The sequence below is a fragment of the Echeneis naucrates genome, chromosome 7 (assembly GCF_900963305.1).
Source record: "Echeneis naucrates chromosome 7, fEcheNa1.1, whole genome shotgun sequence".
NCBI classification, from domain to species: Eukaryota; Metazoa; Chordata; class Actinopteri; order Carangiformes; family Echeneidae; genus Echeneis; species Echeneis naucrates.
In genome coordinates this window covers 20,655,995-20,671,730 of record NC_042517.1, presented here as the reverse complement: position 1 = coordinate 20,671,730, position 15,736 = coordinate 20,655,995, and the positions used below count along the sequence as shown (strand labels likewise).

At 38.7% G+C, this 15,736-nt stretch overlaps 1 protein-coding gene across 2 annotated transcripts; it reads right to left on the bottom strand.

Moving 5' to 3' along the window:
* Nucleotides 1–1,998: 1,998 nt before the first annotated feature.
* Nucleotides 1,999–15,472, bottom strand: stk38a (serine/threonine kinase 38a). 2 transcript variants are annotated; one of them, XM_029506988.1, is made up of 14 exons: nucleotides 15,437–15,472; nucleotides 12,530–12,667; nucleotides 11,245–11,296; nucleotides 10,699–10,821; nucleotides 10,070–10,153; nucleotides 9,854–9,977; nucleotides 9,548–9,702; nucleotides 8,125–8,236; nucleotides 7,814–7,875; nucleotides 7,372–7,489; nucleotides 6,151–6,274; nucleotides 5,844–5,939; nucleotides 4,375–4,469; nucleotides 1,999–4,294 (listed from the first exon to the last, which is right to left on the bottom strand). In XM_029506988.1, the coding sequence occupies exons 2-14, from the start codon at nucleotides 12,658–12,660 to the stop codon at nucleotides 4,158–4,160; spliced, it is 1,413 nt and encodes a 470-aa protein (XP_029362848.1). In that variant the 5' UTR covers nucleotides 12,661–12,667; nucleotides 15,437–15,472; the 3' UTR covers nucleotides 1,999–4,157. The 2 variants fall into 2 exon arrangements, with proteins under 2 accessions (XP_029362848.1, XP_029362849.1); XM_029506989.1 differs by having other exon boundaries at nucleotides 8,134–8,236.
* Nucleotides 15,473–15,736: the final 264 nt, after the last annotated feature.

Here is a 15,736-nt window from a genome sequence, read left to right as displayed (position 1 = left end):
GTAGTGTTGACTGATTCCACTCCTGAAGAGTTGACCAACAGCCGCAGAGAATCTAGACCACTATCTAGACAGCTACTTAGTTTATCATTTGAAATGTTGTGGTTCGAGGAAATCTGTGTTTTTGCTGATATGAATATTTGCTTTACTAAAGCACAAGTGTGCTTTATTTTGTCATAACAGTTGTTAAACAAAGAATAAATAAATCATGATAAATAAAAAACACGCAAGGACAGTGTTTTACAGGGACCCATTCAAGTTAAAGGATTGTTTAACAAGGAAAAAGGAGGGCACTTAAAGCAACAAAGATGGAAGTAGAAGAGTACCTGAGAAATACATATTCAGATTCTGAGCAGAATAGAGTAGTAGGGCTTCCACCTGACATGCCACCATTAGGGGAGGTAGATCAGGAAATGGATGTTAGACCACAAAGGTGGAAGGAGGTGAGTCCCCTACCGGGTTTATAAAAGCACACCGGATATCCTAAAGTTTTTGTGGAGACAATTAAGAATAGTTTGGAAGAAACAGTCTATTCCCAGAACATGGCGTAGGGCAGGAGGTGTTCTTATTCCAAAGGAGAAGGAGTCTTCAGACCTGAGTCAGTTCCATATGAACTCTCTCCTGAATGTAGAGGGAAGATACAAATATACTAATGAAATTTGTAGTATCGCATCAAGATCAAAATAATTCATTTTAAGCAAATCATAACTGTAACTTAAAGGCACTTTCCATATTGAGGTCTAGACCAAACTCTTCAAAGAATTATTTAAAGAGTCCCAACAAATCCCTCCATGAGAAAGTACTCGGCTCCCCACGGTTTAGTTTTCACTACACTTTTCAGAAACATTTTAAATCCATGAACAGAGCAGTTCATTATAAGTCAAACGTCAACAAGGATTTAAATTGTGTAACTAATGACTAATCCCTTAAAACTTTCTAGGCCTTTAGAGATTAAAGAACAACCGCTATGTGTTTTGCCAAATTGATTCATTTAGAATAAAAAAGTTTTAATCAAAGATGTGATTTTCATCTGAGATGAGATAAGCTCCTGTGAGTTTTAAAATGAATGCATGTGCCTTTAAAAAGCAGATTACCCAAGCCCACATGAGGAATTTCAAATGTAGAGGAAGACACGACATTGGAAGTGCAGAGTATTTCATTGTCAAATAGCAAAAAACAATCAACAGCCACACACACAACAGTGGTTTTAAATAATGCACACACACCTTCCCAGAAAGCCCCTCACCTCTGACACTCAGGTCACGTTTGATCACCCAAGCAAAACGCACATATGCTCACCTGAACATTATTTCTAAAAAACATACAGGTCTTCAAGCAGTTTCATGCTGCATTATTATTACTGAGCATGATTACAATCTTAAACCTCATTCATTTAAATTTTCACACAAACCAAACGTCACCAATAAAAACCATCCCATATGCTCTATTGCTTATTGTTTCTTGCTTTGTCTGTGGCTGGTAGAAACATGCGGTGCAAAAGCAAGTTTGTTTTGAAAAAAAAAAATAAATAAATAAAAATTTGACCCCTCCATGTTCTTTTACGAAAATGCATTACGACAATACACTATACGACAGAAAAAGCCTTCAGACTGAATGAATGGAAGCTCATTGCAAATGATAAAAGTGGCAAAAACTCAAAATGAGGACACAAGAAATTAATTAAAATTTTTTGTCACAGAAATTTACTAAGCAGAAAAAAAATCCCAAATGAATGTAAATACTAAAATATCATCTGAGTAAAAATTATATTATTTTTTTAATTTATCTGACTATATATTGATTGTGGCAGCACAGCAGCATAGTGGTTAGGGCTGCTGCCCCAAAAAAGTTGTGGGTTCAGTTCCCGGCCTGGGGCCTTTCTGTGTGGGGTTTGCATGTTCTCCGCGTGCCTGCATGAGTTTCCTCCCACCGTCCAAAGACATGTTTGGGTTAATTGGTGACTAAATTGTCTGTAGGTCTGAGTGTGACTGTGATTGGTTGTTTCTCTCTCTGTCTCTGTATGTTGGTCCTGTGATAGACTGGTGACCTGTCCAAGGTGACCCCACTCTCACCCAGTGTGAAACCGAAAACTTGATAAGCGGTAGAAGATGAATGAATGTAAATTGATTGTAAGGAAAAAATATGTCACAAGTCACAAATTTTATATTTCAATAAAAACTACAAAATTAACCCAAAGGTAATGATACAATTCAATATTTGCACACAAAGTTTTGACTGCGTTGAACCTATGAGTCATAGTAAATCTGAAGAAACTTTGACTTGTGTCATTAATTTTCAGATCAATAACTTAGAATCCAATCACGCATATTTATCATGCAACTCAAGACTCTGAAAAAGTCCAAATCAAGACATTTATCATGGCAATCTAAATTTCATAAATTTGACTTAATATATTTTACCATTACTACCTTATTGCCTTTTTTCCCCAAGGGAAAATTTTCCTCAGTTTTCTTTCAAGATGCCATGTGTTAAAACAAACAAACCAAAAAAAAAAAAAAGTTCAGGCTACATTCATACAAACAGCATTTTGGAATTATTGTGGCAAACACTTTATCTGTGAGCCTATAAAACTTAAAAATGTACATTCATATACAGAGACAGCATTTAGGATATTGTGTTTGCTGAAAAATAGCCCTGTTCTTCAACACTGGCTCCCTCTGCTGCACCATGGATTATTCTTTATGTTTGAGTGAAGAAAAAAAAAAAGGCATGAACACATTCATGCAGAATGTGACAACCTGACAAAAGCAATGCTAAATGGAAAAAACTTAACATCTGACCTCCAAAAGGAACCACCACACTTATAAACATCAACATATATATTTAAATAAAACTTTTGAGTGATAATTTAAACCGGAAATTCTGAAACTGAAGACTGGTGGTGGAGGTGCTATTATTACTATTATGAATGCTGGGTCTTGTTGGTTTTCTGAGAATCTACTGCACCTACTGGTAACTTGTTTGCCATGTAGCAATACAAAATATGCTAAAAACCCGGATTAATCTGGTGAGTCACATGGGACTGCTATTATTTTGAACACTACTGTATAGCGTAGATCTCAGACTCAAACTACAATGCCTTTTCCCTGGTTCCTCTGGGTAAGTCACAACATAATGAGATTTTTTCAAGCAAATTTTCATTTTTTAAGCTAAAACAATCTAAACAGGCAAAACTCCAACAGAATAGCTGAAACCCAATGAGTGCCAGTGGCACAATTATGGCCCTGCTTCAAAAATCTGCAAGAATTGGTTTTGGTCTTCAATGGCATGATGTATTGATTTGTTACGTTTGAGCATTGAAAAGGTCAAATCAGTACATTTGTATATAAGAGGGTGACTTCAAACTCTACTCATTACATCAAACATTTCTATTAAAGCTGACCAAAGCACCCAATGCAAACGCAATGTGCTAGAAGCCAGAGCAAGCATCACTTAAAGTGCTAAAGACAACTCAAAATAAATGGGTCATTACATGTAACCAGACTCTTGTGTTTGTACCAAAAAATGCATTGGTCATATAACTCAAGATACTCAATGACCAAATCCTGCTAATTTTAGTCTGGAAAAGAACAATGCTTAGATACAAGGTGTGGCATGACTGAGCTCAAGTAGACATTCAATTCTGGTCTTTGGTTGAGTCATCTGAAGTAGCTAGCAGCACTCCAGGGGGCCTCATAATGAGCTCTTTAAGGAGATGACAAGAAACATTTGGACAGAATCCCTGAAGAGTACCTGATCCACCTCAAGTTAAGAATGAATGCAAAGTTTGAGCTGAGAATTGAATATGACACAGTGAAAGAACCCTTGGTAGGTCCAATAGTGTGGTACTGGCTTGTAGAGAGGGAATGTAAATCATGCTGGTATCAGAGTTGAAGACATCCAACTGCATCCACTGTGCAGAATATCCCACTTTAATCCAAGTTCAGTTCAGAAGAAGAGTTAAATCCTACAAAAGTAAAGGCAGCAGGTCCTATGATGGAAAGCAACAGAAGAAATTGAGCCCCCTTATTATTTGCAAATCCTCATCAGTTAGATAATGCGGAGAAACAACATCTTTCTCTGCTCACGGCTGACAGCAGGGGTGTGGACAGCTCCATCAGGTTTTCTAGTGGTGTTGCATAAAAACAGTGAGAAAGTGCTCATCTCTTTCCTGACTTCATGTAGGACGGTATTGCTCCTCGGGCAGTCAGGCCTTCAAAACGTTTGTAGGTGTAGTTGATGAAGACCCAGTCCTTGTTCTTCAGGTCAGCCTCAGTGTGGTTGGACACCTGAGCAGCTGCAAGAGAAGACGTGCTTTAGGATTTTAAGGCAGAGAAAAATAATTTGTAATGTTTTAATCAAAGACAGATAGGGTACCTGCTGGAGACAGGATATCTGAATCAGGGAATTCATCGAAGTTGGAGGTGTCATCAATGCTTTTGATTTCTATGGGAATGGCAGCTGGTCTCTCCCTGGAAAACACAAAACACTCAGACAAGTTGCACATAGAAATTTAGCATTTTGAGAAATTAGCAGTTCAGCTAAATGCAAGAGTCTTTGAAAACTAAGTATGAGAGCACACCATCTGTTTGATGCACCACTATTGGGGAAAAAATGTTGACTAGTTGACATAATGAATGTTCACACAACCAAAACAAGCATAGGGACCAGCACAAGAGAGTCCTGTGAAAAGTCTGGGTTAATGGAGCTTGTTCACTGAACATGGACTTCACCTTGACAAGCGAATGAAGGGAGAAATATAAAATTGTTCCTGAGATGTCTGGATACCTCACCTTTGATGCGGGTGGAAGAACTGTTCACATAATACATCCCAAAGAAAACAGAAATGTTAAACACAAGACTGGTGTTCATTGACAGGTGCCATTTACTTCAAGCTACTTAAAATCAACGTACGGAGACAAATTTAAACTAAGTTCATCCAGGTCACGAATTTCATAGCCTTTGGAAAGACAAGCTTCTCCATGTGGTGAATTCTTTAAAATATGTAAAAATCTAGTAAGAGTTCAATAAAATTTTCCTTACTATTAAACGTTCTGTTTATACCAATTAAAAGTTACAGTATATTATAATATGACGATGAAGAATTGAATTCACCATTTAATGATGTTTTCTATCACAATGTCAAAATACATATGACAGAATTTAAAATCAAGTTCATTTACCCTAATAGCTGGTTTATCACAGCAGCTGTATGTTACTACTGGTGATTTCATCTTTTCTCAATGAGAAAGATGTTTGCTGTTGTCGAAATTCTCTGCTGAAGGTGAAGAATGAAATAGAGACTTCTGTCGGCTGACAGGTTTTTAATTTTCCTTTGAAAGAAAAGGTCGCTCATCATACAAGCAGGGAAAAAAAATTAAGAAAGCCTGGGGAGAGGTAAACATTTATACTTGAGGAACGTCCCCTCCCAACCCAAAGGTGGGTTTTTCACACCCTCTGGTCTGCTCTAAGTGTCAGTGCTGACTCCCTGGGGTGTGGTCCACATCGGCGGTATCCTGCAGGGTTTTGTATGTTGGTGTTAAAAAGGTCTAAACATCATAATTAAAAGCCCAAGAGGATCTGACATCCTGGTGAGGAAAAGGGAAGTAGGGTATCCCAAGTAGATTAAATGTAAGGAACTGATATTACTATTACATTACCCTGTTCCGTGCTAAAATCAATTCTGTTGCAGATGCCAGTGACGTTTAATTGCTTTTTGACGCTGATTTGACTTTTGACAGGCAGCAGCCTGTTTTGTAAAGCTACGCACATCAAATGCTTGGTGAAATGCAAGAGCACTTAAGTCTCCATATACTGTTTAACATGCACATGATACCAGATCTTACCTGATATGGTCATAGTCCACACCTTCAAAGAAAGGGTTAGACTTGATCTCCTCCACACCTGTGGCCCCAATCCTGTGCTCCTCCTCACAACAGAACCTACCACGAATATGTATACATTTAATATCCTATCATACACACACAACGGCTCATTACACATGATTAGCTAGCAATACATCCATTGTCAGCACACAAAACAAGTGCAAATATCAGTTAGAGTAGCTACTGCATCAACTGAATGCATGTGTCTGCGTGCACAGTAGTGAGCATGCGTATGTGCGTGCGTGCGTGTGGGTTGGTTGGTTCCTGCCTGAGGATGAGCTCTTTGGCCTTCTCTGATATTGGAACCTCTGGAGGAAAGATCAGCGTTTCTCGCCAGTTCATCACCTTCCTATATGTCTCCTGAGGCGTTTCTGAGCAGAACGGGGGATAACCTGCAGAAATAAAAATACAAGATACTATAACAATATATACTGCTCCATATGTCAACAACAGAAACAAAAAACAACAACTGAAATCAAGCATATGTGCAGTTTGGCCCAGTTCTAGTTTTGTTTTTTATTGTGTAGTCAAGGGAGAAAATGCAAAAGCACTTTGAGGCATGTCATTAGATGAGTCCGTGGCTGAGGCTGAAGGTCATGGAATCTACCTCATTTCGGCACAGAGCAGATGAGATGGATTATCCAAAAATGAAATCAAATATATTTATATAGCACAAAATCATAACAGCGTTACATTAAAGCAATTTATAAAGAGTTTGATGTAGACCTGCTCTATGTAGAGTTATTTAAAGACACCCAAACAAATTCCTCCAAAAGCAGACTTGGTGACAGTGCCAAGAAAAAACTTCCTTTAAGAGGCAGAAACCGCAGACAGAACTAGATTCAGGGAGAGGAAAGAGAGTGAGAGAGGCAGAGGGTGGAAGAAAGACAGGAAAGGGGAGGTGAGAAATAGAGACAGAATGAAATGAAAAGGTTTTTAAGCTTTCCTCTCATCCAATTTGTTCAGCTTGTTACTGTCTCACCTCTCTCTGCCAACTGCCTTGTACAACACAGCTAAGAAAATGTCTTTGGACTGTTATGTAGTAGCCTAGTGCACATATGCTAGGGCCTGCGCCTACTCAGACAGGCCAGGACAAAGTGTCAAGTTGTCTACCTCTCCAGTCTGTTGTTGTGTTGAACTGCCAGCAACATCAACTATCACTTTCTCACTATTAATGAAAATAGTTAAATTTGAGTATTCCTTATTCCCCTCATAGTGTCGAGCTGTCCTAGGTCCTGAGGCAGCAAAGAAGTCCCAAATGAAAGGTGAAGCTGAAATACTAAAATCTCTAGTTCATTGTGAGACTAATTAGATAACAGGGTTCTCAAGATCATGGCATTTTAGTGGACCATTACCTGTAACTGTTTAATTATCTTTTTTTGATCATTTTATGCCACTATTATAGCATAAGCATCAACAGGGTTTATGAGTATGAATTTGCAGGTATAATTAAGTTGGACACTGCTCCATCATGTCGGTGAGTCATTACCTATCAGCATCTCGTACATAATGACACCCAGGCTCCACCAGTCACATAGTTTGTTGTATCCATTCTGCATGAAGACCTCTGGAGCAATGTAGTCTGGGGTTCCCACTGTGGAGAAGGCCTGATGGGGAGAGGGTGGACAAAAATGAAGATAGTTTGAGCGAGTTTGTTCTGGAATTACCATTAAATTATTAATTTAACAGGAGAAACAAAGATCTGATAACGGGACAAGTCAAATCTGTTGGCACGTTTAGGTTAATCACAAAATCAAGAAAGTGAAGGACTTTAACACTAAGATACTTACGTTTAATTAGAGTTCGTATTTAAACTTCTAATTTGTCATTCATATATTCATATGGTCCATGGATAATCTGCACAAACCTAGCTATTATCATAAATTACCAAAGTACTGTCAATGTATGACATCATATGTGGTCAGACCTACCAACTGCCTCCTGTTTCTCTTCCAGGTCTCTGCTTTCCTCTTGGAGTTCATGTTCTGGAAGGCTGTGGAGCCAGCAGGAGAATTAAAAGCTGCTACATTGCTGAAACAGTCAGTGAATATCTCATGCTAGCTCATTTGTAGAATCTCAGCCAGTGTGGAATAAGTCTAGGTTTTGCAGAGTTCAATTATGAACATTATGTGAACATATGAATGACTATTTTAACTGAAATAAGTTAGACAATATAGATAAATGTGGATGGCTGCAGTTGCATGTATGCTACAGCTGAAATAAATGGGAAGGGTTGCCTGACTTTGCTTACTGAGGTCACTGGGCAGGCTGTGGTTCAGGTTTTTGTAGAACTCAGTACGGTGGGCTCTCTTTAGCCCAGTGCACAGGCCAAAATCAGACAGCTTCACATGACCCTGAAAATATAAAAAACACTATTTGTACACACTACTAAAGCCTGCAGCACAGTTATATTCAAACAGTGAAGGATCAAACTCCATTTGAGATTTTACACTGGTTAAGCTTCCTTTGCAAAAAACACTGTCAACTGATCTACATTCGTCTCAGGTATTATAAACCCAGAGTTTATATATACTCTGCTCAGCAGTGATGTAACACAAAGTTCTACTGAATATTCTAATTTCTGCCCCTTCTCTGTGCTATGACATCTTCCAAAGACAACATTATTAACACACCTTCCACCTTCCCAGCATGGTGCTATTAAATCAGGAACAAAGCAGCTACAACTTCCTCACTGCATTTAAAATATAGCTCCCTTTCCATCATTGCATCCCACTTGAGGGTGCTGGCACCTTACAGGAACTCCAACCTGGGAATTGAGCGAGGGATACATTTTTTGCACTCTACCACGGGTAGCCCCATCTTTGGAATCTGAAGATATCCCCTCCTCTTGCCATTGGTGTGTGCTGTAACAGCATGCGATGAGGTTGCTCCCTGCATTTGTGTGCACTTTCAGTCACAACAAAAAGGGAAACTTTCTGGAGATGTGGAAATCTACTGAATCCTCTAATTGGTTACATGACCCAACTTAGAGCCGATTGACATTGTTAGGTTCTCATGTATGTCAATAGTAACAAACTGAAGCAGCTCCTGATGGCAGGTTGTGAGCAACACATATTACTGGAGATGCAAGACAGCATAATCCTGCTGAAGTGGCAAAAACACAGCCTAAACACACCATAAAAAAGCAAGTGAGAGAGAATACTGCTAACCGCTATATGAGTAAAGAACTGTGCATTAGTGAAAGTTACTAAAAGGAACAGAAGGCTATCAGTACTTAAGTACAAGTAGTTTAAACTGATGTGTGCAGCAGGTAGTTAGTCACCATGAGAAAAAGCAGCATTAAATGGGTTGAAATAAAACAACAATACCAGTGATTCAGTAATATGATACCCTTATCATGTCACTGGATCACTGGTATTGTTGTTTTTACCAAAACTGTAGTTCCTATTGGATGGAATCAATTCAGCACTGGCCCTTAGCACCATTTATTTCAGTGTTTATCTTGTGGAATACAGAGGGAGCTAAAACTGCTTTACTCAAATTCAAAAGTTAAGAATTGTATTCAAATAAACTAAAAGACAAGTAAAAGGGTTAGTAGAATTTTTTCCACAGCAAGGACAAAAAAAAAAAACAAAACAAAACAAAAAAAAAAAAAAAAAAAAAAAACATCACTGTGATAGAGAAGGTTTTCAAACACTACTCACCCGGGAATCAAGCAGAAGGTTGTCTGGTTTGATGTCTCTGTGGATGAAGCCCAGCTGGTGGATGGAGTCGATGGCCAGTACTGTCTCTGCTATGTAGAACTGAGTGGCCTCTTCCGTCAGCGTATCCTTCTTCATAAGCAGGGTCATCATATCTCCTGTAGCCCAACAATAGAGACCAGTCAAAAAAAAAACCAACAACTAAAGAACACATTCCTTCATTGGCATCATGGAATGTCTTGCCTGTTATGGTAAGTGGCCTGTCATTCATTTTTGTCTCTTCAGGTGTCAAGGGTTAGAGCATCATACCTCCAGGCAGGAACTCCATGATGAGGTAGAGGTTCATCTTATCCTGGAAGCTGTAGAACATTTTGACCACCCACAAACTGTCTGCCTCAACCAGAATATCCCTCTCAGCACGGATATGACCAACCTAACAGAAAGGGACACAGCTCATTGCACAAAGACTTAAAGATGCACAACAGAAGCAATAGCTGCATTCCAGCATTTGTTTGGCAGCCTCACCTGCTCTTTCTCCAGCATATCAGCTTTGCGAAGGATCTTCATGGCATATACATGACCAGTGTCTTTCTTCTGCACCAGTCGAACCTGGGGGCAAAAAACAACATTGTTCATGCCAATCCCTATAGTCATGGGGGAGATATTTAGCAAAGCAGAAAGAGAAATGAGGCTGTGGCTTGGTGTGCTACTTTAAAATAACTATGTGCAGAAAAACCTTTCTCAATGATAAGGAAGTGTGCTAATCTGCTACAATGAGGGAAACTTTGCTATTATGTCCCCAGACTTCTGTCTCATGGACATGTGTACTTACTGTCAAAAGCAACCAACAGATAACAGAAGAACTTTCATCTCAACCACCAGTTACAAACCGTGTCACAACTATTAAGCCAGAATAACACGGACACTATCTCACTTAACTTATGGCTGAGCAATTTCTCTACAGTGACAAACACCATAACAGATATTACAGTGTGTTCTCCGATGTGTGCCCCTTTGAGGAAAAATAATAATCAAAATGTGTAAAATAAATAAATAAAAATACCATAATGTTTACTTAAAAATAAATCCTGGACTCTTGGGATCACAACTGTACATAAAGGAGCAATGATTGAAGCTTAATGTAAAATCTTTACCTCTCCAAAAGCTCCTCGGCCAATCACCTTCAAAGACTCAAAGTCCTCCAGACCCAGTCGGGTTCGTTTGAGACGCAAAAACTCTGTCTCTTTCCTTGCATGCTGAGAACGTCGGATACGTTTCTGCAGAGAAAAGAAATCAATTGGAAATACATAATTCTGCACACCTGCAACTTATCACTCCTAACTGTATATTCTCAAAACATTACATTTTATCATTTCACAGTCTCTACAAGAATTTCAGGTCTTCTGACTGTTGTGTAGCAACTTCTGCTTTGGAAGAATGCTATGTTATACTGAGCAACTCTGCAACTGCAAAAGTTGTTATGGCTGTGTTTTAACCCAAAGAAGCTTTGTGTGCATTATAATATTACTAAGAAAAACCTACCTACAAACTACTTGCTTTAAAGGTGGAAGAATAAATTAGAATTAACTACATTAACTAACATTAACTAAATATTCCCTCATGCTACATTTTTTTTGTAGAAACATCAGTTTCTTTCAGTGAAGTTTCAGATGATGTACAGATGCAGAATGGTTACTAACCTCTTCATCAGCCAGGCCCTCCTGATCCATCACTTTTTCCAGCTTCTGTTGTCTGAGAGGAGCATTTGACAATTGGCAACCATTTATTTGTAGACACACTTGAGTGTTCTTAAAACATACTATCAAAAATTTATTTGACAATGTCTAACATACTGTTTGTGATATAGTTGTTACATGCTGCGAATTTCTTGGTAGTTAAAAAGAAGTAAACCAAAAGAATTCCTGCCAATTAACCAATGAACTGTGGTTTAATATTATTTTCTGCTGTGCTCTTAAAACCAAAATAGGTTATGAATTATGGAATTCCTGAGCCATTACACTCAAATCATAATACACCCTCAGACTTAGTAACAAGTCGAAACGCCCTTGGAGCAATAAAAACAACCCAGCACACCTGGGTTGTTTTTATTGCTCAGTGACACACCCTCTTTTGAGGTCATCCCTCAGCATTTCAATTGGGTGAAGATCTAGACTCTGAGTAAGCCATTTCAAAAAGAGGCTTTTCTTTTTCTGAAGCCATTCTGTAGATTTAACTCTAACCTAATTTAGGATAATTTTCATGCTGCATCCCAAGCCACTAATGTGCCTCAGTTAGTGGTGTGCCCGTCAACCAGTGTTCTATTGGATTCCTTGATATACTTGAGAATTCATTTTACCCTAATGCTGTTAAGCTGTCAAGGCCCTGAGGCAGTAAAGCAGGCAGTTTTGATGCAATGTTCCTGATTAAACAATTTGACTTAAGTTTCACCACTTTCATCAGAACAAATCAGCAGTTTTTGTTTTTTTTTTTCTTTCATTTTGAGAAGGATATTTCCTCCACAGTGTCCTCCCACAGACAACTGTTTGTCTGATGTTTTGTGTATAGTGAAGTCATGAACAGAGATGTCGGGTCAATAATTCATTGTTGTTAATAAATTGTGTTTGTTCTACTTTGAAAAATGCTAGGCTGTTGGACTCTGACTCCTGTTAGCTTGCATTCATTAGTTGGAAGGTATAGCATACTTTTTTACAAACTACGTTGCGAATGACTGAATGATGTTTTGACTGGAAACAAACCAGATACAAAAATGTGCGAGATATTTGTTAAATCAGATTTTCTATTATTGTGACGTGGACGAAGACTAGATCACTTTTTAGTTTCATTTCTAGAAAAATACAGGCAATTCAGAGGGTTCAATTTCTTTCTTACCACTGAAATATATTAAGATGAATGTGTGTATGTAGCAGAATTGAAATAGCAACATATCAGTACTTTATAATCAATCAGTCAAAAATTCCTGTTTACCTCATCTCTCTTTCCTCATGCTGGGCGATGAGGTTGCTGTAGAAGTTTTCCAGGGTCACTTTAGCCATGGTAACCCGCTCCTTAGTGTGGTTACTCATGGAGGAACATGAGCTTTGGCCAGTCATCGCCATGCTTTACCTTAAAATACACAGAAATAACAAAACGCAAATGTCTATCGGAAACACACAACTTTTCATTCACGTCTGTTGACATAGCTGCCCTGCAACATAAGGCCAATGATTAAAAAAAAAAAAAAAAAACATTAACAGCAACCTGATGGTAATAATTGGAAAGCATTGTGCAGGGGGTGGACAGGGTCTGCTATGATATTCTCTCCTTTCAACTGCTACTGCATGGAGTATAGAAAGTTCAGTTTGGTTGTTATTGACCTGGGAAAGGGTTAAGGTTAGGGTTAGGATTTTTATGTTAACAGAGATTAAATTAAACCATGGTGAGATATTTAAACTGAGTATTGTGGCGTTAAACTATGAGGACAAATGCAGACAAAAAAAAAGAAGCAGAGTATTGATTCAATGAGTGATTTGTAAACAGCTGTGAAATTGTCATTTCTGCCATTGAAGTCTGGGTTGGCTTGACAGGAACAGTATGCTGGGAAAAGGACAGACAGCTGTCAAATTCCATGCCCAGGTACTTGAATGTCACTATCGGCTCTGCTGTCTGCACATTTGATCTCAGGATTTTGAAGAAGGGGTTGAGGGAATTAAATTTTTCGCTTTCCCCCACCGCACAGCTCCTTGAACTTTGAAATGTTGAGTTCCAAGAATCTTTCTTCTAGCCAGTCCATCAAGTTGTTCACCTGTCCGTGGTATGCACACAGGGAATTTGCATCCCAAATGTGGAAGACCAGGATTAGTGAGAAGTAGTCAGTCAGCACGTTTACATACACAGTTAAGTCAAGCTATGGTTATCGCTTGGTAAAGCAATCTCATTGGATGTCTGTCCTTGTCCCAGTAGACATGTACGGGAATGAAATCATGTCACCTCCACTACGCAAGGTAGCGATATGCACTGTTTTGGCTTGTGGGTAATGGGTCACTACCAATTGACCTATGACGTTACAGACCACAACAGAGGTGGAAAGAAAAAAAAGACCAGTGAGCTAGCAAGTTAGCCTCTCTATCCATCAGAAAATGAGCTGTTGCTGCAGACTTTTGGACGCGTTAGCAGTTAGCCGGCTTCTTTTGTCTGACCTCATACATTTGCATTTATTGCGTTTTAAATGCCCTTTGATTTCTGGGTCATAGTTTAGCGCAAAGGTTTAGCACGTGGCAGATCACCTCCTCCAGCTCCAGCTAGTTACCCTAGTTAATAAACAAGGCAAAAGTGGGAGACTAAAGATAACAAACCCTGCTGTAAGTGTAAGTGTCAGAAGAACCCTTGTCAATCTTTTTCCAGCTGTTTCAAGCAAATAACAATTTTATTCACACCAATACTATCAACCAGGAAAAAAATTCATTAATTTCCCTTTAATAACCTAAATAAGTAAATATTTGCTTCTGTAGAATGAGCAGTGGTGAAAAAGAAATGTATCTTTCTTTGAAACTGTGTGGCCATCATTAAAAACACTTTAAATTTTGTTAATGGAAATTGAACCTTTAAAAAAGAAAACTAAAATAAAATCAGCCTGGGAAATGCGTCTGTGCAAAAAACTGAAAAATAAAACACAAACAACTGACACACGGGCTGTTACCTCACAGAGCTTCAAACAAATATTTCAAAATATTACTTAAGATGTAAGTGGTACAAAATATTACACGCAAACTGTGATGTTTTGTACATGTGATTGTACAAACCCATGTGATTCAATCACATGTACAAAATGTAGCCTTGTGAGTCCCATTAGGCCACTAAAGGAGGCGATATGAACGGGCATAACCACTATTATTGTTAATACAGACCATTTTCTCATGGATATGTTCCAAAATGGATGATGGTGTTTTACTTATGACTTAGTTGCAGTAGTTAATTGTCAACCATGCGTCTACAAAAACAAATAACTAATTTAAACAGCCAAAAACGAAGCAGTTTAAAAGTAGTAGAGCAGGGACATGACCAGCGACAATAATCGATTATCAAATATGTATAGAGCCTTGCAAAATAAGAGACGTTAAAACGGCCAATCTTCCGAAATTTAAAACTGCTTATAATATTTTGCACAATGTCTGTGACTTGCTAGAAAACGTGCATGATTAGTTTATCTACTATAAAAAACAAATAACCAAAAAAAAAAAAAACCCAGTACTTGTCAACAACACGTAGTCTCAATAGTTCCGTTTCGTTTGAAACGGAGCCACCCGTGTTATAGATTACCAACAAAGCAAATTATTCTAAATAAATTATTTAACACCATACTTGGCCTACTTTAATGTTATCTCCGTCCGCCTAGATCTCAAAGAGATCAGTTTTTGATAGTTTCAGATAACCCACAGGCTAAAAAAAACAAAACTTTGACCTGCTAACATTAGTTAGCTTGCTATTCAGCTATTAAAGTTCCTGCTGCGTGAAGTTAGCGGGGAAAGAATGACTCACACCAAGAGCCTCATTCAAAATAAAACGGTTGAGTACTAGCAGCTGGTGGTTCTCATTCCGTGCTCGATAGTTTAAATTTTATTTTGAAGGCTTTAATTCGAAAACCTCGATTGCCATTTACAAGAACTTGACAATATGGAGTTACCAAAAAAGCAAATAGTGAGGGGAAAGTTAGCTAGCCCACGTAAGCTACTCATCCGCTAAAATGTCTCGAGCCGTCTGCTTCCAAATGGATCAGCATATGATAGAGAACGTTTACAGCTCAATAATCGAGAGTGTCATCGGGACAAAACAACCAAGATGTTGTATTCACCCATGATACTGTGAATTTTTGTGGTTCGTCTTTTGTTCGCTTACCTTGGTCGAAGGTGCGGTAGCAGCCGTCTCTTCTTCGGTGTTACTGACTGCTGCCTCACCTTCAGTTCTAGCTCATTATTGTCACCTAGTGGCAGTAACCATGTGCTACACGTAGAGTTCAGAGAGACGTTTTCTCCCAACGTCCAAAGACATGCATGTTTAGGTTAATTGGTGCCTCTAAATTGTCTGTAGGTCTGAGTATGAGTGTGAGTGGTTGTTGGTCACTGTCTGTCTCTGTGTGTTGGCCCTGTGATGGACTGGTGACTTGTCCAAGGTGACCCCACCCTCACCCAGAGTGAG

What these genes read in the sequence shown, in the direction of transcription:
- stk38a (XM_029506988.1), bottom strand. Translation starts at nt 12,660, where the DNA reads ATGGCGATGACTGGCCAAAGCTCATGTTCCTCCATGAGTAACCACACT. An exon ending in GCCGAGGAGCTTTTGGAGAG is followed by an intron (nt 10,154 to 10,698) that starts GTAAAGATTTTA and finishes TTTTGCCCCCAG; the next exon opens with GTTCGACTGGTGCAGAAGAA. An exon ending in CATGGAGTTCCTGCCTGGAG is followed by an intron (nt 9,703 to 9,853) that starts GTATGATGCTCT and finishes GTTGGGCTACAG; the next exon opens with GAGATATGATGACCCTGCTT.